The 23,044-nt window shown below is 42.1% G+C and overlaps 1 protein-coding gene across 4 annotated transcripts in view; it reads left to right on the top strand.

Moving 5' to 3' along the window:
* The window catches only part of LOC309695716 (latent-transforming growth factor beta-binding protein 2-like), a 90,706-nt gene that overhangs the window by 16,342 nt on the left and 51,320 nt on the right, over positions 1-23,044 (top strand). For 3 of the 4 annotated variants that reach the window (XM_082516557.1, XM_082516558.1, XM_082516556.1), the window contains exons 3-5: positions 894-1,164; positions 19,205-19,464; positions 20,371-20,544. In XM_082516557.1, the coding sequence (XP_082372683.1) occupies positions 894-1,164; positions 19,205-19,464; positions 20,371-20,544 (705 nt within the window). Of the gene's footprint in view, positions 1-893; positions 1,165-17,300; positions 17,900-19,204; positions 19,465-20,370; positions 20,545-23,044 lie in introns of those variants that run through there. The other variant, XM_082516559.1, reaches the window with a different exon arrangement.

The raw sequence follows: 23,044 nt of genomic DNA, 5'->3' as shown, positions 1-23,044 counted from the left end.
ACAGTACTGTATGCATGTATGTCAAGAACATTGCGTGATAAAACTGTAATATTCAAATATTAATACATCAAAAAATTTTAATTGCTGAAAATTGGTTTCAAGTTTCACTCCAAAATATCAGTATAATATTAGTATCAGTCAGAATTTCCTGTAAGTTGCGTGCCACAGTGTTTTTCAGTATTTGAAGTGTCTGGAGGATGTGGGTGGGCTTGTAGAGTGACATAGATTATTTTTCCATGACCATGAAATAACCTCAGTACGTTGTATTTTCAGACTATTGATAAATATTATGCACACATTCATCTCTTAAGTACCGTAAGCCCCATCAGATTTAGTTTGTTTTTCAGCTTTACAAGACATTTCTTTGATGAAGTGTCAGATATTTGCAGTTGGCCTTCTGTACAGTTTTTCCTATTTGCTCATTTTTTATGATTGCTTGCTTTTATTACCTTTTTGAACTGGCTGCGCTATAGTGAACGCACATACTGGACTCTAGATCAGAGACAAAAGGTCTTTTTAGGAAAGCTCTGTATATAGAAATACCAGCTTCACTGGAAAGAGCCATGAACTTGTCTTAAAGGCTTTACCTCAGAGTGAAATTGGGTAAGGATTTAATCTAAGTGATTATATACATTTAGACTAAACAGGTCAGTTTAAAACACAAGAGAAATTGTGCTTGACAGCCCCTACAGGCTCTTAGGTCGGGGCTCTGCTGAAGGAATAGGAGCAACTTGGTTAAAAAGTGAAACTAACGACCCCTCGATTAAATCAATTTAAAGTGGACCCTTGTGTTCAGGCAAAGCCTTTTCTGTTTCTGCCCTTTCGTACACAGGGGGTACATGCCTTGACTTGACCTGCTGATAACTTGATCTCCATCTGTGGTCTCTCTTCAGCTGACTGTCAGCCCCCCTGCCAAAACCGTGGCTCATGCAGCCGGCCACATACTTGCGTGTGTCGCTCAGGCTTCCAGGGCGCCCGCTGTGAAGAGGTGGCTCCAGAACAGGTGTACATCCGTGATAGAGGTGCCCTGAGGCGTGTTCAACCTGGCACCAACCCCTTCCAGAAAGACCAATCACAGAAAAGGCCCTCAGAAAGAGACACCGTTGATACCACAAAGGCCAAGACCACACGACCTTCGACTACAAGACAGCCAGCCCACACTGCGTAAGTGATTACCTAACTCTTCTTATTTTAGGCAGAAATAGCCCATAGCTTTGCCAGTGCTCAGAAGACTAAAGCCTTTTCTCAGCTAGAAACTGAGGCCTGCCACACTGGAAAGGTTATGACATACAGCAGGTACTACTCGTGGTTTGCAAGCTATCAGCTAACAAACTAGCAATAACTTATTATTTCATTCATTAGATTTACTGAAAAGTGCAAGAAAGTGTAGAAGGTCCTATATCAGTTTAAAAAAAGAAAAAAAAGCTGAAAATGAGAAAAGCTAAAAAATGTGAATTCATAACTGGCCACTGGAGACTTGTGAATGAGCTCTGACTAACTCTCATGTTACAGGGAATTTAAAAGCATTTTAGCAGCCTGGCACAAAAAACGTTTTTGTCACTTTAGTTTATTTCCTTTCAGGACAGTGATTCATGGGACACGGTGATGCACTGGGTAGTAGGTTGATTATCCCCCCCCCCCCCCAAAAAAAACAAAGGATATTCAGATTATTAAGATACTCCTGCAGCAGTATTGATGCCAACAGTGCCATCTTTGCATCTTCTACCTTACTCACAACTGCTACAGACAGACGAACACAAAGCTCCTCTGCTCACAAAAAGCTGAAGTAGTTAATGTTTATAACACTGAACACTTTATGAAGGTTTTCAGTAAAGATACCGTTTCAACAACACCGAAACTATTAAACCGTTATCTTTAGTGTTAACACGTTGACGTTAGCCGTGTTACTATTAGCAATTACCAGATTAGCCATCTGTTGTCATTCATGTAGCAGCTAGCAGACTGCAGTTAGATAAAAGACGAATAATTATTTCAGGCTGAACGGGACACAGATGGAATATTGAGACGTGACAGAGCAGATTATGGACACATAGAGAACCGGGCAGGTTGCTGGCTGTGCAGAGCAGCAGACAAACCGTAGCTGAACTGAGCAGAGAGCTGAGAGTGTGAAAAACTAATCTGAGCAAATAAAGAATAAGATTTCAACCTGCTTTTTTATCTCATCATCAGATTTTTCCTTTCACTTCACTGTTGAATGCATGTGAATATACAGCTCTTGTGGTTTTGAGATATTTATTTCAGCTACAATTGCTCTCATACAGACAGGCTTACAGAAAATCGACACGTTGTGCTTTTAGAATTTATCTAAAGGCTCGTGAACAAACAGCAGTTCATTACCAACAACTTTAGTGCTGGATATGTTTACCATTGCAATAAATCAAGCCAGATGACTGGGTTCATATGTTAAATCCTTAATACACACTAAGTAGAACTAATATCAAATAAAGCAAGTATGAATTTTCTGACTTGCTCTGAAAAGTATTAAGTTAAATCTGTAAAAGGTAGGAAAACCTAACATGGTGCGTCCCATGCTATTTGCTCTTAAAATAGTACAAGGAGATTATTTTCTTTCTTTAAGCTTTGACCAGTTCTGCTTGTTCTTGGATTTATTGGAATAACTTTGCGACTATAATGTATCCAGCTAATAATTGCTCAGATGAAGGCCTCTTTCACAGCGCATTCAGCAAATTCTCCAAAGACTGCTAATCAGACAGGCTTAATAGTTTCTTGGCTTGGATGACTGACTGTTTTAGTTCCAATCTTGTTGGAAAAGGCTTTTTGGTTTGATTAATCACTTTACCATGACTAGAGCCATATTTTTGGTCAATGATGTTGAAATGGAGTAATTGTTTCCGGGAATATTTTGATGGATTTTTATTGCTTACAGCTTCAGACTTATCTTGTCAATTTGTGCTCTACTTTGGGCTCGGGCCCAGTGCTTTTCTAATCCGCTCAAAGTCAGTTTAAGTGCCATAATTCGTTTGGGCACTGAGATCATCATTTCCTTTTTTGGACAATTTGTCATTTGGGTAATTTCTCTCCACCAACCCACTGAAAAATGCTCATGTATGTCTGACATTTATGGCGCTCCTCTTGCTAATTGCCAGGGTCTTGTGTCTTTTTGGGCTTTTTCGCTAGTATTATGGAATTATGCTGGATGAACTATGCACGTGTTTGTGGTAGCACAATAAAACTTAACGAAATGTTTTGGCAGATGGTTCATAAAAGAGTTTTTTTCCCTTTCCTCCTTCCTAAAACAATTATCTTGAAGTCATAGTAAATCTTTTAATCAATACAAGACTTCTGAAGATTGCACAGTTGCTATGCATATGTTTGCTTTGTTCTTGACTCACAGGACATATTTGCGTCCTGACTCACTGATCTGGGATAAATAGTGAGACTCGGCTGCAGGTTCAACATTGTTTCGAAGCCGACAGTGTTTCTGAATCATGAATACCCCAGCTATGACTTTTTCACTGTCGTGTTTCTGCCGAAGCTGACTAACTGCTTGTAAGAAGTGCTATTAAGTTTCCAAATTTCCAAGCATTAGTTGTTGTGACCAACATATTTCTCTGTCATTTTCTGAACAGAATAAATGCTTCGGCCAACATTATAAAATGTCTTCATTTAAACATTAATCAAATAGCTATTAGAATACTTGACTCTGAACACTTCCAGGAAACTATTTGAGCGCTTGTATGATTCACATTTAAAGCTTAGCCCTTGTGAACTGTTGCAGATTTTCTGCATTGTCAGCCTAGAATGATCTTTAAGGGGTGGAACAGTGCTCCCTCTGGAGAAGTGGTAGATGCAAGTCTCGGTTTCATATATCAGGCTGAGGTTCCACTGTTTTCAAAGCCAGGAAAGCGTGAGCAACGTGAGGTCACAGAGAGTGAGAGTAAGCTAGAAAGACTGGTGCCAAGGCTCAATGAAAGAGTAAGAAGACTGGAGAGGGGAGGACAGATGCTCAGGCTGAGATAGATCATGCTGGCCTTGCCCTCACTTATATACTGAGATAGCAGCTTCCCGGTGCATGCAGCATCCAGCCAGTCTCCTGTAATTATTCTACTACAGAAGGTGTGAGGTACTATATATGTCTTACTTGGAGCAGGGTTGGCTTGTTATGTCAGCAGCACCCTGTTACTAACCCTGCCTGTCAAGTGGCGCCAAGAGTAAGAAATAGTGTAGAAAAGGAATGAGTCAAACAAGGAGGGAAAGAACAAAAACAATGATAACAAGAGAAAAAGTCAACAAGGTAACATGAAGTTCCAGGATATACTGTAGTCGGATCTGTTGTAATTCTTCTGTCCAGACACGTTGCTTGGCCTCTTCACTGTCCAGTCAATACTCAGCTTTGAAGCCCAACTGCGCAAATGTCAGGAGGCGGCAGACAGGGAAAGTGTAGTGTCTGCGGCTGAGGTTTGTCAACATCTCTGAGAATCTGATACTTTCCTCAGTTTTCGGCAGGCCAGCAAAACTTCTGCGTCTGGACTCAGGCTTTTTTTGATTAGGCACAGAGTAACCGAAATTCATATTGTGGTTTGGTAAGTTTGTTACAGAGTGTTTTTACTTAACTATTTACTCAGTAACCAAATAGAGAATGTTGCAACATCATCTTTCAAATTGCCATTGCATGAAAGAAATTAGGATGTCAACACTTGACTAAAATATTTATTTTCTTTGGTTTTCCATTTATGTTTTTAATTGTGTTATATAATAAATAAGTAAATATGAAATTACTTGGGCCTCAGACACACAGGCCTAGAGTGTAGCTAATGAACTCCTGCCAACTTCCTGTCTAGGGAAAAAAAATGCATTCCCCACCCAGTTGGTGAGTAGTTGCTAGCTGGAAAGAGGGTGCGCTTGTGATTACTTTGGTCACTAGGAGATTGCTCGTAGTTTGCATGGAAGACACAGACTTGTCTGTATTTACTTTTCAAGCTGTAGAAATGAGGAACTTCAAAGTAAAAGTTTTGCCTTACTGCTGCAACCAACACTTTTTTTCAGTGAAAACTACTAGCAACTACCAGCAACCACTTGCCAACCAGTTGCATAATGCAGACGTTGCCCTAGTGATGGTTAGTCGCCAGGGAGTCACTGATTAGTCTCTAAGCCTGTATGAATGGGGTTGTACCGGTTTTACAGCAATTGGCAGCGACCTCCAGCAATCACTCGCAACTGGTCAGAGAATGCACATTTTTCCTTAGAGACCGGAGGTTTCCAGATGTTCGCCAACAGGTGTGACTGAGGCCTCACTTGAGCATTGTTATGCACAAACAACACAAAATAATTTATTTTGGGATTCAAAATACCTTATCATAATGTTATAATGTAATATTACTCAAGGTTAAAAGAGTCAAATATCACTCTGGAGGTATTCTCACCTTGTGAGGCAGCTGGATTGTTGCAAGACTCAGGAGAAGTTCATCTTACAGTCTACGTATGACTTTTCTGCAGTCAGGCTTCTTTTGAGAACTTTTTTACACCTATCACCCTCTTTTTCTTAAAAGGACCAGATTCATCTGACAGAGCTGCAGTGACTTCTTCCTAGCTTTCAAAGCTCCTCACACCTCGGCTTGCTTTTCCTCTTCTGCACTCTTTGTATCCCACTTTGCTGTTGATGTGGCTGGTGGATGGTGATAGCCAGGTTTTTGAAACTGCTTGGTCTTTGTCTTCCAGGATGGTTCAGTGTACAGTCCATTCCTATTACACGCCCCTGTTAATCCATATCAATTTGATTCTGTCTTCTCCTAAGCTCATGCATGGATCAAAAGTATGTTGTTTTTTTCATGCAAAATTTTATGTTTTCTTGTTGCACAGTATTCTGTTATTTTCTAGGCTTCCATCTAGCTTTTTTTTCTCAAAAAAACCTCTTTAAGTTTGTTTAGAAGAAAAAAGAATTAAGCTCATTATTAGCTCATTGTGTAAAAATTGTTTATTCAGTTACCTATTCAGATGTTTAGCCCAACTAAGCCAAATAAGCCAAATGTCTTTACATCTGTACAGGCAGCCAGTTAGCCAGCATCATATACAGTATGCCAAATGCGTGCTTATCAACAGTGCTTGACTGTTTGAGCGGCAGCTCAGCATCTGTCCGATCTCATGACCAACCAAGTTAAGGTCTTATAATTTTGTCCTCAACTCTCTGCATTTCCTTCTAGTCTTTGTACATTTATGAAGTAGAATAAATCAAATCTGCCAAAAAATGTGGAATATTTAAAAACCATTCACATGTCTTCTCTTCAGTTAAGACCCTCACCTTCTATTCATGGCCACGTGTCTTTATGTTGACCTAGGTTTGACTATGAATAATTTATCTAAATTATTTTTATCACATATTTTTTAACTTCTTATTTATTAGAAATGATCTCATCCATGGTGATAAATTCTTCCATCAAGAAAAACTGTTTCTTTTGTTGTCTGCCTTTTTTTGTGGGGGGACTGAGAATAAAGTGCACCATGAATACCCCCACTGAATGAATTTATGCTTGACGGCATAAAATAAAAGTCTTGGTGGGATGGACAAAACATATGAGGAGCCTCCTTTGCTGTGGGATTCTGGGAAGCACAATTCCTTGTCATACTCCCTCCTCCTGTATTCCTGTCTTCAGTCTTAAGCCTCTCTTCCGACCCCCTTCAGCTTTGTCCCAAATGTCCTAACTGCCTGTTTTGTGGGATTAACCATAAAACGTAAAACTCAGCACATTGTATATGGCAAGCCAATAACTGCTTCCTCCTCTGACCTGTAGAACAAATGCATTTCAGTGTTTCTTGTAATGTCTGTGGTGGGATGTCAGCATTAGATTCTGTAGATCACAGTTGGCCCCTGGTATGAAGGTCAGGGCCAATGATCATGTGTAAAGGGTGTATTCACCACCACCACCATGAGTCCTTCATATAATCTTCACTGCCTTGCCGTTCTCTGACATCAGTTCTCTGCAGGAAACAAAGCTGGGTAGAGCAGGATGTATGCTGCATGCAGGTTACCCCTCTAAAGGTCATCTCTCTCTGGTCTGTTACATGATCTGACTCAGGGCCAGCGTCGGCAGCTACATAGATAACAAAGCTGCAATTCATACCACATAGAATTCAAGCCGTTATGTTTAGACTAGACTTCAGGTCTGAAGACTTTCACAGTAGAAAATAAATGACACACTTTCAGCAAAAGAAAGTACATTATTCTAGCTATAGTGATACATCGTGGTGCCCATGATGGTACTGCTACTATACCCTTCTGTAACATGGTGGTTTGTACCTTACTGAGATTATGCTTAAACCTCAGTTTTACACAGTGCAGTGACATTGTACAATATGAAACCTTTTAGAAACGTACAAACCAATTAACCTCACATATATTTGAACTGTGGGACGGAAACCCACCAGAAACAGGCCCCATAATTTGTTTTTGGCCAAACGTAATGTCTTCTAATTTTGGAGAAAAGGCAGATTTCTAGGCCTGAGGTAGAGTTTCCACTTTTATCTGTCCAAAGTTCACTGTTTAATGTGAGAAGAAAAATCAGACCAGTAAATTAAAGCCAACACTTCAGTTGATTTTTGATTGTCATCCATCGTTTTCCACTTACTCAATGCAGGGCCTATCCAGCAGCCATAAGGCAGGAAGCAGAGTGCACTCTGCATAGGTCTAATACAGAGAGAAAGACAACCATTCGCTCTCACATTCACACCAATTTAGATAAACCAAACTCCACCAAATTCATGTAGCTGGACTGCGTGCGGAAGCAGGAATAGTCAGAGAGAACCTACAAACATGACACGGAAAGCCCAAATGGTTGGAGGTAAACCCAGGACCTCTTTGCTGTGAGGCAACAGTGCTAATCCACCAAACCACTGCTCCACATAGCGTAGCAGGAGTTTTATTCTTTCATTTTAGATTGTGGTGGCACACAGATAATTTGACTGTTACAGTGAACCCTAAAACATCTTGTTCATAGACAGACAATGTAAAGCAAATTGAACAAAGTGATCACACTGATTATATTGAATGATTGCAGCCACAATGCTAATAGTAATTTAATCAAATTTATTATCATTGTTAGAATAAGTATAAAACATATAATACAATCAATCTGATTAATAATCACTATGATGTGCTCAAAATGTACAACATAAAGTCGTTCAGTATTGTCAGATTCAGTCTTTTCACAAAAAATGATTCAGTGCAGTCAGGTAGGAAATATAACTTTGGGTTTAAATGCCACTAATATTGGAAGTAGTGGATAAAACGAAATTGGATCATTGTGTCATCAACACTGGTTCTTTGTTTGAATTTCCTCACAAGTAATTCACTTGAATTACTACAAGAAAAAGAAAAACGCCCAGTGTTCTGGTCATACGTACAGGTTCTCTGCTTATATCGGCCCCACCATTTTCCTAGTGACTAATAGGGCTGGCGGTTATGTGGCTTGTTGACTCAAGGCTTTGTACATAGCCACACAGCCATTTCTCAGAGGAAACTGTGGTTGTAGTGGGAGTTTTCCATGTTAATCATGGATCACTGGTTGCTTTCACTCCCACTCCAGACAAACCACACCACCAGCGCTGCTGGGACCTGTCAAAATCCCCTAGGTGTACTCTGCACCTGCGCTGAATTATTGTTTTGCTGTTATCGCCAGTTTTCTTAGGAGCAATGATCACAATGCTTGCCGAGGAATTTCAGGTATCAGACGCAAGAGAGACAAAGAGCTTAAATGCAGAAAGGCAGGAGTGGATATTTGCTCAGGAAGCCTCTGTTAATACAACTGAGTTGAGAGGATAATAAATTAAGAGCAGCCCAAATCCCACATTAGCTTTACATCACATGTTGCACTTGAAACTTATAACTTTGATCAGATAAGTGTTTTCTTATGACTGAAACATATATCCAAGGCTCAGCCTGGGAAAGTTTTCTGACTGTATCACCTGGCAGTCTGCTTTGCTACTCAAAGAAGAACTGTATAGAATCATCCTCTTTTTTTGGCTGCTCCCAAAAACAAGGAGAGCTACACAGGAAGTATGGTTAAAGTATAGTAAAGGGGTAAAAGTTAATTCCAGCAGGTTGTGTGTGCTGCTCTCCTCTGAATAGGGCTCTCTTCTAAACCAGGCATATGACTGCATGTCTAGAGGACTGATTTGTCTCCCGGCATGGGAGTGAAATTGTGTGGAGTCAGGTTCACCGGCTTTCTGCTTGTTTATACAGTATTTTGTGCTGATGTTGCAAACTTGACATGTACCCTGAAGCTCAATCCCTGGTGAGCTTTTTTTTTTAAATTTGTGAATGGCCCAGGGCTTTCTGGAGTATGGCTTAAGGTCATCTGTTGTGGTTTTACAGGACTTGATGTGGTATTGGAGGATGCAGGGGGTCCCTTTGCTTTTGCATTAATATGCCAGAGTAGAGCTATGGAGGCTACACTGTCCTTAAGTGAACCCTCCACATGATAGAAAAGGCGTGTTAAATTCGTCTCAGCGTGAAATAGTAAAGATTGATCAGCTATTTTTCATTACACTTATTACTATGCACATCTAAATGTATTCTAGATTGCTGTATGTGAGCAATTTTAACACACAACAATACTAACCGAGCCAGGCCAGGAAGAGTTGGTGTTTTTTTTTTCCTACAATCACAGAGCCAAACGAGTCCCATGAGTGTTTGGCTTCCTGCTAGGCCAGAGGGAACAAAGGACCATAGAGAACTCAGCAGTCAGCATGGGACAGATATGTCTTTCTCTCCCCCGTCCCACCTCTCCTAAAGCCCCATCTGAAACACTCTCTCTGAGTCGCCGTGCCAGCGGGCTCTGCGTCCGTGGCCAAATCCACCTCATCAAGCTGGCCTGTGCAGATGCAGCTGTCGGACGGACAAATACTGTACAGCAATTATAGAAAGAAAGAAGCACGCCTGTCCCGGAATGCTCTCCGGCCTCCACCTCCGGCACTGAGGCAGATGGAGATAGCATCAATCAGACACATCTCCCAGATATGGGGCATGGTGTTGAAAGCATGAATTAGCAGTATGGCTATGCATGGGACCAGTTAATCCATTCAGATGTCAGGATGTAGGGTTCCTGTGGGTTCCACTGGGGGATGAAGTAGACCTCCAAAAGTTTAAAACTATACAAAAGTAGACCTCCAAAAGCGGGACTTGTTCATGTCTACATTTCTGCCCTGTGGTCCCTGTAAAATTTCTTTTCAAACCAGCATTATATTCCAATTCAAAAATTTGCTTAATCACTCTTCTAAATGGAAACCCTTTTTGGCTTATCGTGAAAACAGTCTGACATATGACTCTGACCAGCATATATAGCCTCAGTCAGCAGTTGGTAATGGCTCTTCCTGCTGACCTGTCTTGCGGCATTTTTACTAAGTTAATGATCAGAGCAACTACAATAAACGGGAGAATATTAAATGGCTTCTCAGCTCACCAGGCCTGCAGGCATTTTGGTTCTGGCCCCTGAACCACAGCAACCACACTGATTTTCTTTCATCCAGACTCACTGCTTCCTGGATTTGAAAACCCTGCTTTTTAAATGCTGAGGCGAAAACTTGGCACATTGGCACGGCTACTGCCTGCCCCCTCCCACCCCCCGGAGATAAAAAAAGGGAGCTGATTATTTCACAGGTGCTGGCCTGCGCTGCGTTTGAGCAGACGGCAGGAGTCATGTGTTTTGATCATGTAATGTCGGCAAACCTCAGTGAGGTCAGATTTACAGAAAATCTATTTTCATGCAGACGCTGGGGGAAGTTATACCTATAAAATTAAGTGGAACTTCATCTCTTCATTTGTCTGCGCGGCACTTCGGCTGATCCAAATAACAGTCTTTGCTCAGTCAATTTCTCAAGACCCTTTTCTGCTTTCCATGGTGCACCAGGCCCAGTTGTTGCACTAATATAAGACTCTTCCCCTGGGGGAGAATAAAAAGCTTTCTGAATCAATCCAGCCCCACTGTAACTCATTTCACCCAGGCTCTGGCTGCTACTAGTGGGATTCCTGGAAGGCCGTCCAGACAGAGAGAACATGATTTAATCCAGCCTCCGTGGCTGGTGCGATAAGCCCTTAGACACACCCATATTTTCACAAGGGGGAATATTCTGCCAGGACCCACAATTATCCAAGTCATAATGACTAGAGATGTTATCAAAGAAAGACTGGGCCTTAATTGCTCACTGATGTTTGGCCTTATGCGGCCACGTATACGAGAAAAACCTGTTTTAGTAGAGAGGAGCTTATCGTTAAAGCAATGCACATGTTCCAGTGACTAGGTGTTTCCTTTTATTCATACTTTATATTATGGGACAGATGTTGGACCACTGGCACTTCTGGCACATTTAAATTGAATTTCAAAGGTGCACTCAGTTAAAATTTGTTCATTTTCATATACAGTGGAAAGAGAAAAAGTCACGAATATTGGAAAAATTCTTTATTTTTTCTTGCCACAACTTAAATGAATAGACCGTTATCACTCTCTTGCCTGTGCAGCACATTTAAGCTTGGTCGAGGAGGAGATGAGGCATATTTTGTGACCCGTTAAGATATTTGCTTCAATCTAAGACTCAGATATCAGCATGATTATCCTGCAAAAGATGCTGCGACAAACGCCAAGACTCTGGAGGTCAAAACATTTACTACCAGACATTAAACATTCACAAAAAGCTGTAATTTAGGGTAAGACTTTAATGTGACAGAGGCTGGTGTTGAGTTATTTTTGAAGTTTCACTGAGCACAAACTTTACCACTATGCCATTGCATGACCTTGTTGCTATGAGGAAGGACACAACAACAATAAAATGAAAGTGTCCTTGGGGTTGGATATTATATTTATTGGTGCATGTTTAGGATCAGACCTCAGGGTTTTATTGAAAGAAACACACAGGGACCTCGGTGGCGAATGATGAATGGATGAGAGTGTTCTCCATAAAGTCTGAGGAATGAGATGTGTGACCGCAGTGGGGTTTTGGCCACCGGTGGTGCAGATGGTTTGGTGCGTTGACTGGGTTGGTAAGAAAGAATAAATTCTGTTTCAGACTTCTTTCACCTCCTAAAATACACCAAGGCTGTTAAGTCAGACCAAAGTCTCCTAACCAAGCATCTCCCCCATTTTCCTGGGGGGCGGGGGAGATCGAATATGGCAAAACAAGGCTATGATTTCAAAGCAAAAACCAAAATAGACTCAAAATATCCAATGAGTAATTAATTTCTTATCAAATATCAGATACAAACAGCTCAGATTTAGCTAAATCAAATTCTGAAGCAAACAAGTCATAGTTGGCAACAAGACTCTTAGCCATCCTTCAAGTATCATTACTGCTAATCTGGAATATTTTCTATTTTCCTTGCTACATTGTGGTTGGAGTCTTGGACCATCACACAGATTCACAACACTACTGGGATTTGAATAGCAAAACACGAACAAGAGTCAAGTGTGTATGTTCTTGAATAACACCTCCTGGGACTAGTTTCAACAGTGTGCACTCTCCCTCCTTGTCTGCAGGCTTTAGTCTGTGTAATGCGGAGCACCATCTGCTGTAGAGATTTTGCTGAAAAATGTCCTTGCTGACGTTCTCAATTGTAAAATATTGTACACAAAGATGGATGATTTCTGTCTGTTTCAAAGATGTTCTCGGTTTAATGTTTTTTTTGTTTGTTTGTTAGCTGCGTGGCTAATTCTTTCCGAGTTCAGATCTCGTAACCGTTACTTTGCCGCATAGTAGGAACCTTTGGAAAGCTTTGGAAAATGGCCAGCATACTTTGTTATACCCCAAACTTTTTGTACCCCCTCGCAAAGTGTGCCGTACAGTTCACAGTGCTCCCTCTTTGACTGCGAAAGTGCACGTCTGTCGTGAATACGCTCATAAATCTTCTCTTTTCTTTGTTGCCAACAACAGTGTTTGCAGTGGTTGAGTAGTACAAGGTTTTCATTGTTTCAGCTGCTGTTTGCACATTTTTTCCCAGTTTTGTGCTCCCCCCCCCCTTCAGTTTGAGCGATGATATGCATATCCAAACATAACTTTTTGAGCCGAACAACAGCGTTTAGCGCTTCCTCTGAATGAAATGGATGTGAGTAAACTTTGATTTACACTTGGTCTTTGATGACCGTCATTTATTTCCCCATTTAACAAGTAGGCTTCAAATTGCCCTAATTATGCTCAGCTCTTATGTAATAAGGGTTCTTTTGGCTGATGTTCCATGTTGGAAAGAGGTAAATGGAGCTATTTAACTTTTTGTTTAAATAAGAAGAATAATGACTCGATTTTCCTCAGCGCTATTGAGTGACTCTTGTTGATTGGTTTTAAACCTGCTGATGGATTCAGAGGTTTGCCACTCATCGCTCCAGAGGTTATGTCCTACTCCACAGAAAGAAAACTAAAACTGGACCAAGTGACAAGGCTGAGAGCCACTGTGACCCAGACTGGGATGCTCGTGCCAGACACTTCTGCCTACTGTCAGACTGTCTTGTTTTGACAGTCTCGTCAAAGCCAAATGGCTCCATCTAACAAGCAGACAAGCTCTTCGTATCAGCCTATTTTCTGCATTAGCTACTAGAAGTCAACAACCCAAGCCATTACATGTGGCTACAGACTTTGGTATTCTCAAACAAATCAAAATGAAAAATGTGCTATACCAGGTTGGACATGTGCTGAGCTTCAAGTGGTGAGCAAGCTAGTGAAAAACCATTTAATATCACACAGTCCTGACCTTTCCAACTTATTCAGCATCCTGAGGCCAGAAAAAACGGTTTCTGCCTGAAATACGTTAAACTGACAAGTGTGCTTTATATAGCAAGGAGATTTATAGAGACAGTGGGTAATGAAAGCGCCTCAGAGACAGAACTGTTAGTGAATGAATCAGCTGTGGCCCATACATTACTGCGCTGTGCTTCACATAAACACTTATCCGGCGGCGTCATGCAGTGTGGGCTACGGAGACAGTTTAAGGTGTAAACAGTTCTTGAAAATCTGGGTCACTGCATGCATGTGTGTGTGAGCGAGTGCTCGGGGTGAGCAGGATCATTAGATAAATCTTGAATTTCTGTCGGAGCAAAAGGCTAGACACCGGGCAACTTACAGAAACAACAGTCACCACTGGGATGGTTGGAAGCAGTGCTTTTCGAGCAACTGCTGTTGGAGTTTCGTGGTGCTTAAACAAATCCAGATAGCTGACTTTATCCACATTTATCCTCGCCCTTCCACAGATCACAGTCTTAACATGAAAATTCATGCTACACCTGCTATTTTGTTTGGAAGCGTCACTGAGTTGGAGGATCTGTAGTCCTTTTGACTGTCCTCCAGTTCTTGATATTGGCTTGTTTTCACAGTGCTTAACTGTGTACTGTTTGTGCTCCAAAAATGCCTCCTCTCCAACTCATTTGAGCCTGACGAGGCTGGAACAGGCATTCACGCCGGCTGTCATGCCTTTGTGAGAGCTAATGTTCACATATTGTAATGCTAAATGAGTTCAAAGATACAGTATGTCGCAAGCTGAGTGCCAAATAATACTTTTTGCAGTGTTTTGGAAGTGTTGCAGTGTTGATTCATGTAGAGCTTATATTCTTGGCCCCGAATGTGATTTGTAATTTCTTCAGATGTGATGAGGTTTAGCTTTAAATGTTTTCCATGCATGTGAAATGAATGATAATGAGTGATAGTGGACACTGACAGTTACTTCATGTCTTAGTTGGAGGCTTCCTTTGCTGTCAGATACGAGCTGATGCTTTGATCAAGTGTTTGGATCAAGATTTATCAGAATTCGTTCTCTCTCTGTGAATATAATTACCGAGCACATGTTCTGAACATGAATTATTTCATTTCATGGGCTTAACTCAGACAAACTTTGCACTATATGGTAGTGTCCAAGCACAGAGCATCTATAACTATAAAATGGATATAACCTCATTTTACTTTATGATTTCAGAAGCTTGCACTACTTTGGGCCTTGCTAGTGAAATCATAAATTACATTATGTGTGCTTATTTTGGAGAGTGATATCTGATGACTACCAATTTTACGTCTGCATGTGAAGTGCTGCAATTGTGCTTTAGGGAGATGGCGGGGTCTTTCTCATGCTATAAAAGCGTCTCACCAGAAAGTCAGATTTAATATCTGGTATACCGGCATGTACATTTTACTGATGCTTTAGCATACGCCCACCCACTGCCTGCTTCTAAAGCTTGCATTGGATTTGAGAATGGTATTTCCAGTCTTGGTGTCAGTTCATATTTACTGTTTTTGTTAAAAGGTTCTGATTATTCAGAAAGGGAAGTAGATGTCCCTGCAACCTTTCAGTATTTAAATAACATGAAGCAGTACTAGTCAAATTTCTGGAGATCTGAGTAAGTTCTTATCTGTCTTTTGGTGTCAGCTCTTGGGTTTCTACGCTTCATTATTAGTACCTGCTTGGGCTCCTTTTGCCTGCTTTAAATCTTCAAACAAGGTGCCGGAGTATCCCTCAGAGATTTTGGTCCATATTGACATGATATCATCACACAGTTGCTGCACATCCACATTATTACTCTCCTGTTCCTCAGGCTCAACACAGCAGGATAGATTCATACTTTTATGTTGTTTTCACTCATTTCTGATTGTAACATCCTAATCTTACTGTAGAAATTTAGACTCATCTGACCAGGCAATATTGTTCCACTTTTCTGCTGCCAAATTTTAGTGAACCCACGTGAATCTTAAACTAAGTTTCCTGTCTTTAGCTGCCTTAGTCAAAAGTTCAGCTTTTTGTGCATTCAGAGATGCTCTTTTGCATAGCTTTGGCATTTGAGTTACTGTTGCCTTCTGACCATTCTGCTTTGACCTCTGTGATCAATAAGGTCTTTTAAACCAGAGAACTGCTGCTCACAAGATTCTCCCTTTCTCACCACAAACCCATGAGATGGATGTGTAGAAACCCCCAGTAAATCAGTAGTTTCTGAAATACTCAGAACAGCCTATCTGGCACCAACAGCTATCCCATTTAGAAGCAACAAAGCCACTTAAATCCCCTACTCGGTTTGAACTTAAGGCAGGTCGTCTTGACTATGTTTACTTGCCTAAATGCATCGTCACTGCCATGTGATTGGCTGATTAGTAATTGTCCTTGACAGTTGAAAGGTTGTACCTAATAAAGTGACCAGGCAAGTGAATGTGTTTCCTCTTTACCAACCTATATTACATGCTAGCGTTGTCTGTTCTGATTGGTGCTTGGTGAGAGCTTTTTGGATTTCATAAATGCTAAGTAGCTTTGTTGAACTGAAAAGTGTCAGATGATACCAGCTGCTGAAAGACTGAGAACTACGCAGCTATTATTTTTTTTTCCCATTCATTTTTATTTGCCTTATTTCAGAATTTGTACCATGTGCTCAGCAGCTCTGTTATTGCTGACTTAAGTGATTTAATTAAAACTGTATGGCCATTGCTTGATACCCCAAACATTACTTCCATCTGTCTGTACAGCCCATGTCCCATGTAAACTTCGAAATTGCTTTCAAGTCACCCAGAACAAGGGAGGGGAATGATTCCGCTTTAAGCCACAGAGGCCTTGACGTCAGAGTGAGGTTGTGCTTGCCCCGTGTGCTCCCTGATCTGCAGGCAGAGAGGGTAAACATGAGCTCACACTGGGAGGAAACCACTTGGCCATTGAACATACGAGAGGTAGACAGAGCAACATCTGGCTAGGCCTAGGAAGTGAGGCAGGATGCTTGCAGGTCAGGTGTCACTGTTAGTGATGGAAAAACCCAATCACATTTGAGCATGGAAGCGTAATGGTCTTTTGCCACCTCCTGTCCACCGTTATTACCTTGGCAGTAGCACCTCTTGTTTCCCTGTGTCACATCCTTTCTCCAAAATCTGCCCATATCTACGACAGCTGGGACATGGTGTGTCTGTGTTTGCTTTTGTGTGGACAAATATGCATTTTTGTGCGTGTGCGCACATGTTTATTTGCTTGATTATTGTTGTGAGTGTGTGTGGGGGTTAACAGAGCTGATTTGTGATGTGTGGTTTAAAAAAACACAGTTTTGTACAAGTGTTTATTTGATCTATCCAGCATAGCTCACCTTTGTCCTTCACTGCCTGTCTGTCAGGGCAGATCAGTGGGATCCAGATGTTTTTTTTTGTTTGTTTTTTTGTTTTTTTGCAGGGCTGAATCCCGGCATTCCAAAATCAGTCTTAGTGTCACGGTCCTGGGTCTCCTGACCCAGCGTTTTTAGTTCTTTGTGATTTTTGTATTATTGTACTTGTGTGTGATTTATTCTATGGCTTCTAGTTTTGATCCCTTGCCCTTCATGTCTCTCTGTGCCCCCTCTGTTCTGTGTAATTGTGTGTCTTTGCATGTTTGAGTTTCTTGTTTTCTGTCACTCTGCATTGTGCATTATGTTCTCATGGTTGGTTTTTTGTTACTCTCTCTAGTCTAGTCTCTTGTGTTCCCAGCTGAGTATTTCCCTGTGTATTTTGGTTCTTAGACCTCTGCCTTATGGTTTATATCTCTGTATTTCTTAGTTGCTGTCTCCACTGTGTCAAGTTCGCGTCTCTGTGTGATACTTCCTGTTTTACTTTGATGGTCCGTGTCTCATGTGAATGCGTCCTGCTTTGCTTGTCTCGTCAGTCCTGATTTCTCCCAGCTGTGCCCTCCTTCTGTGTCTCATTCCCCTCGTTACTTCCCAGTGTATTTAAACCCTGTGTTTCTCTGAGTCAGTGTCGCGTCGTCCCTCATGCTGTGTGGATCTCCCTGTGTCTCCCTGTGAGTTCTTAGTTTATGGTTTCCCAGTTTAGTCTAGTTTTGTATGTTTGTTCTACCAGCAAATAAAGCTGTGTTTTGAGTTCACCTCCCCGAGTCTGTGAGTCCTGCATTTTGGGTCCAACTCCTGCCTGCCGCACAGCGATTCATGACACTTAGACCCAGGTAGGCTTGTCTGCCTGTCTGTCTGAGAGGCACGCGCCTCCTCCAGGTCACTCACATGAGCTCAACTTCCAGGTCGTGCAACACTGGCTCAGTAATTGACCCAAATGAAATGCTCACTGGGGAAAAAACTTGGCCCCTTGCAGCCCTGGTCGAGCTTTGTTCGTCGACCCCAGTTTTAATACTTCCTCCAGTTCAACGCAACACTCAGGATGTTGCTCTCTGGTTGGCCACAGTCAGACAAAACAAGGAGTTCATAATCTAGTCATGCAGACACAATGTGTGATGGAAAGATCTGATGTGTTTAATCACACACTTTTCTAAGACGAGCCACACACAGACTCTCTTTGGCTGCCTAATATTTTGTTGGCCAATCTATTCCTGTGAAATGGCTTTAAGATGTCTGCAGTGTGCTGTCATATGTACACTGATACAATGGTGGGTGGTCATTTTAACCATGTTCAAAGATTCAAAGAAGAAGGTCCGCTTGTGTGAGCCAAAAGTTCGACCTTCAGACTGCCGTTACTGTTTTCTTCTCTTGGATTCGTGCAGGAGAGGACCAAACAGAGATCTCTGCATACGATTATTCGACACGTTTTTTGTGGGTGACAGTAGAGACTTTTGTTCTCGTACAACATTTGACTGAAAGACTAAGTCCACTAATAAGCAGGTAATGAGCGTAATATTTACAGAGAATAGATGTCCAACTGATTTGAGAAGCTGACAAAACAAGAAACTGAGTTTTGTTTAAAAGATTAAAAGTTTGTTTTTGGAACCTCAAAACCGGGAAGTTGAGGATGTGGTGCTCACAAGCACATGAGTCTGTTTGCAGAACCCGACAACCAATCAGAAGTAAGTTTGCTTACTGAGAGGATGGCCTGAAAGATATGGGAGCTAAAATAACTTGTTTCTGATGGTGATAAAACTGAGGGATTGCATACAAATAAATAATAGCTGTTCTAGTGGAGATCCAGAATAACAGTATGGCGCTGAGAATACAGTGTTAGGCCCACTGTTATTTTATTTTAGCATTGTAGTGCTTAAAGAATGATTCAGTAAAATCAGTTCCATTAAACTTCAATGTTTTATTCTATAAAATTGATTAAGTATGATTAAGTAATCTATGAGCTAGATGCCATGTTTGTCTCTTAGGAGTCCTACTTTCTGTTGCACACACTGAGCACACTTACACTCATGGTGACGCGTATAAGATGCTCATGGGTGTATCTTTGTGACTGCATATATGTGTGTGTGGGACGTTAGCTTTTGTCTGAGGTCATGTGTTTATGGCCTTGTGATAATTTACAGGACCCAAGTGAGACGGGGACCCCCTGACTCCTCCCCTCAGCAGACCGGGACCTCCCGTACTGTGAAACGTTATCCATCATCCTCTGGGCCTATAACCTCCAACGCTCTGCCCAATGGCAATGGCTACTCTAACGGCAACGAGCACGGGAACTGGTATGGAAACAGGAACGGGCATACCAACACACATTCCCACAATACTCACAGGCCAACCAGCAACAGCCAGCTGCACGGACAGTTCAGCAATGCATTATTACCAGCAGGTAAGTGTAATGAGACTGAATACATGTATGTCTTCCACTAGAATATTTGTGAATATCATAAATCGTGGCTCTGTTATCATTTCACATCCTCTGCCCCTAGCTACCTCAAAACAAATGCAATCGCTACGAATGCCTGACGAAATTCAGAGTGACCACAATACATGCATACACTTCCTGTGGTGTCATTGTTCAACATTAGCCACGAGGAAAAATTGGCAGCGTCCCAGGATGCACTTCCTTTCTCCCTCTATCCAAACACCTCACACCCTCTGTGGTCTTCATCACATGCACAGACGTTTCGTATCAAAGCTATTGCAGTTTGAGCATGTGCGAGATTGCGCAGTTACGTACTTCAGAACCTTTGGGAATTTACTCAGACACTTCTCTGACATGATAGACACTGGACCCTGGTTGCTGTTGGAAATGTGATGTGAACGTCACCAGTTTTTCCCCCCTTCTCTTTGATCCAACGTGCACAGCTGTCTGCCGTTCCACATCCTCCTGTTTTTAGCCACGTACCGCAGCGACGGCTGTTGAACAGCTTCCCACCATTACACAGTGCTCACCTACACTCTCTTTGTTTCCTTCACCCATACACATATCCAAAACACCTTCTCTCAAAGATAAAGGGCTTGGAGCCTAGCCCAAAAACCTAATAGCCTTCTCACCCCCCCCCCCCCCCCCCTTTTTTTTTTTTTAATTTCTTTTGCTGGTCTGTGGCACATCGCACGTTCAGCTGCAGCGTGCCACTGGCCAACCGTCAGCGCACACCCTCGCACTTATAAACCTCCCTTTTGCCCAGACGGGGAGTGTGTCACAGTGAAGCTGAAGGTGGAAGGATGCAGCTCGTCTCTAGCCTGTCTCTGCTGCTGCCCCTTCTCAACCAGGTGTGTGTGTGTTTTCCAGGGGCCAACCTCACCTCCAACCTGGATCGCATCAAGATCGTCTTCACACCTATGATGTGCCGCAGGGTGTGCTCTGGAGGGCGTTGCTATAATAGCTGCGAGAAGGGAGACATGACCGAGGTCTACAGCGAGACCTCGCCCCATCAGCAGCCGAAGAACCAGGGCTTCCGACTCTGTGAGTGTCGACTCCGGCCCTCTGACTATCAGCAATGCCTGTCTGCCTGCTTATCTCTGTGATACTGCTCTGTGTTGTCCCTGAGTGTCTCTCGTTCTCCCTTTCGATTCTCACACACAGTCTGTGTTTGGTATCTCATTCTTTTTTTTATTGGGTGAGCTAGATAAAATGGGCATGCTGTCTGTTCTGAATACCAATCTTAGACAGGAGGCAGAGTGGTGTAGATTAAGCATGAGAGCTATGCTGAAAACTTTCACTGTCAAAGAAAAAGACGGACAGGGGAGAGCAGATTAAAAGCAAGCTCTGTAAAAGGGGCCTAATCTCCCCTTGTACACAGACACGTGGACCTAGTGGTCCCACGCTCCCCAACACTTAGCCCCATCCCTTTTGCGGTTTACACCTCGCAGTTGGCCTCGCCGTTAACTGTTTAACATGCTCTCTGGGAGGGCAGGAATGGATGAAAAAGGAGAGGGATAGGCTGAAAAGAGAGAAAGAGTAGCAGCATGAACAGGGTTTTACAGGGATTACATTAAACCTGTCATTTATCCAGAGGGCTTTGCTCCAAATTCACACAGGAGTGTCCATGGGATAGCAGGGGGCGGCTAGTGCCAAGACGAGGGTCGTACCCCCTGCGTGTTTCTGAGTTTTCTCATCAGGTTTAATGGTCCAGCTTAGACCTCAGACTAATTATGGATTAGAGATGAAGGGCGCGCATACCACACACATACATATATAGATCCGCTCCAGTTACAACTCTCATAAATATAAACTCAAACAACGATACAAACATGCAAACAACCCTCACCGAAATGCACTAGCTTATTTAGGGAGGACATCGCAGGCTTATGAATATATAAACAGGTCGATGTTGCAGATTTATGTGCACATTAGCAGGGTTTTGGAACACGGTGTAGATATTCTAAACACTTCAGCATCCTGGCAGAGACCCTTCACGAGATTACATTCCCGGCATTTCCACTTTTTCCTCAGTGGTTAGTTTTTATGTCCCACTTTTATTCTCAAACAAAAAACAAAAATCCCCTGTCTTCGTTATGTAAAAGCATGTGTTAAAGAGCACATTAAAAAGAGATTGCTTTCCATTTAGGCTCGCATCCTGTTATTGCTCGGGCCTGCGTGTTCGTCCAGGAATGTCAAGTGGACAGCAAACAGTTATCTCATGCTGTTGTTACGTTGCTTAAACGGCGCAGTAAAAACAGCGCAGTAAAAACGGCTGGATAATTGCAGCAGTGCCTCTCGATGCACAGCCTGTGTACAACACTTACTTAAAGCTGATATTAGATTGGTAGAAGTCTGTTTATTGGGTGAGAAGTGTGTGCGCATGTGCGTCTCGCTCGTTAGAGGTTGTTAAATGGACAGAAAGATAGGCAGACATGGAACCTGCTGCGGAAAGTCGACAGTAGGATGTTGTCTAAGAATAGTTCCTGCCCCATACCAGGGTGGGACTGGCCTGACACAGACCAGTGCAGACATGCATCCAACACTGAGAGGTTTTAATAGCCCTCCTTGAGTTGATAATTTAGCCCGCATGTCGAATCACAGGAGGTCTTTCTCTGTGTCTGGACATATTTAGTCTTTCTGCCCGTCTCTGTCCCTGCATTGTTTCTCCTTCGTTTTATTTGTGTTTCTTTTTATTCTGTTTTTAATCTATTCTGTTAGCATTCTCCTGCTAATCCTGTTACTGTCCCATCTGATACACGATTCTATTCTTGTTCTATTCCTCCCTCTTTTCGTCCTGTGGTCTCACTCTTGTTAATGTTATGTGACAGGGAGCTCATTCCCTACATGCCATCAGAACCCGCCAGCATCTCCCTGTTCCCTGTTTGCACCCTGTTAGCCTCAGTGAGACACAGAGGATGAAGTTCCCTGTTTGTTTCCATGTCTGGCATTCTCTTTAACCTCATAGCATGCAGGCCATTTGAATCTGTATCTTGCAAAACAGTTTCTTGTTTTTGTAGAAGTGCATTGCTTCACTTTCTCATCCTTCATGCTCCAGAATAGTTCTATATTCGTCATAGTTGGATAGATTTTTTTTCCTCATTTGATTGTCTTTGATGTTTTCAGTTAGGAGAGGTCAGGTCAGAGTGAAACTGTAGATGGGAACAGGCCCAGGTATGTAGGGCGCTGGGCTGGCACCCATCCCTTATGCCAAAAGATAAGGCAATGAAAGGGCTGTTAAAGCACTACTGTCAAACACCATCTGGCCACTGCTGGTCTGTTCTGTTTTTCTTTCCACGGCAAATTACAAAATATAAATCAAATTGTAGACAGAACACATTTTGGACTTGGATTTACTTGGATGGCTATGAGCCAGTTGCACTCCTATCAATTTCTGGACAATATTTGATATTTAGGGGAACTTTTTCGCCTTTTGTCATCCAAACACGTGTCCCATATGGTATGTTGTTATTATTTTCTGCAAATTATTACAGCATGAATCATACATCATCACTCATCATCCTGCACAGGAGTATGTAATTAC

This window comes from Aulonocara stuartgranti (assembly GCF_965226115.1).
Source record: "Aulonocara stuartgranti genome assembly, chromosome: 19".
NCBI classification, from domain to species: Eukaryota; Metazoa; Chordata; class Actinopteri; order Cichliformes; family Cichlidae; genus Aulonocara; species Aulonocara stuartgranti.
This window is presented reverse-complemented; position numbering and strand designations above follow the sequence as displayed.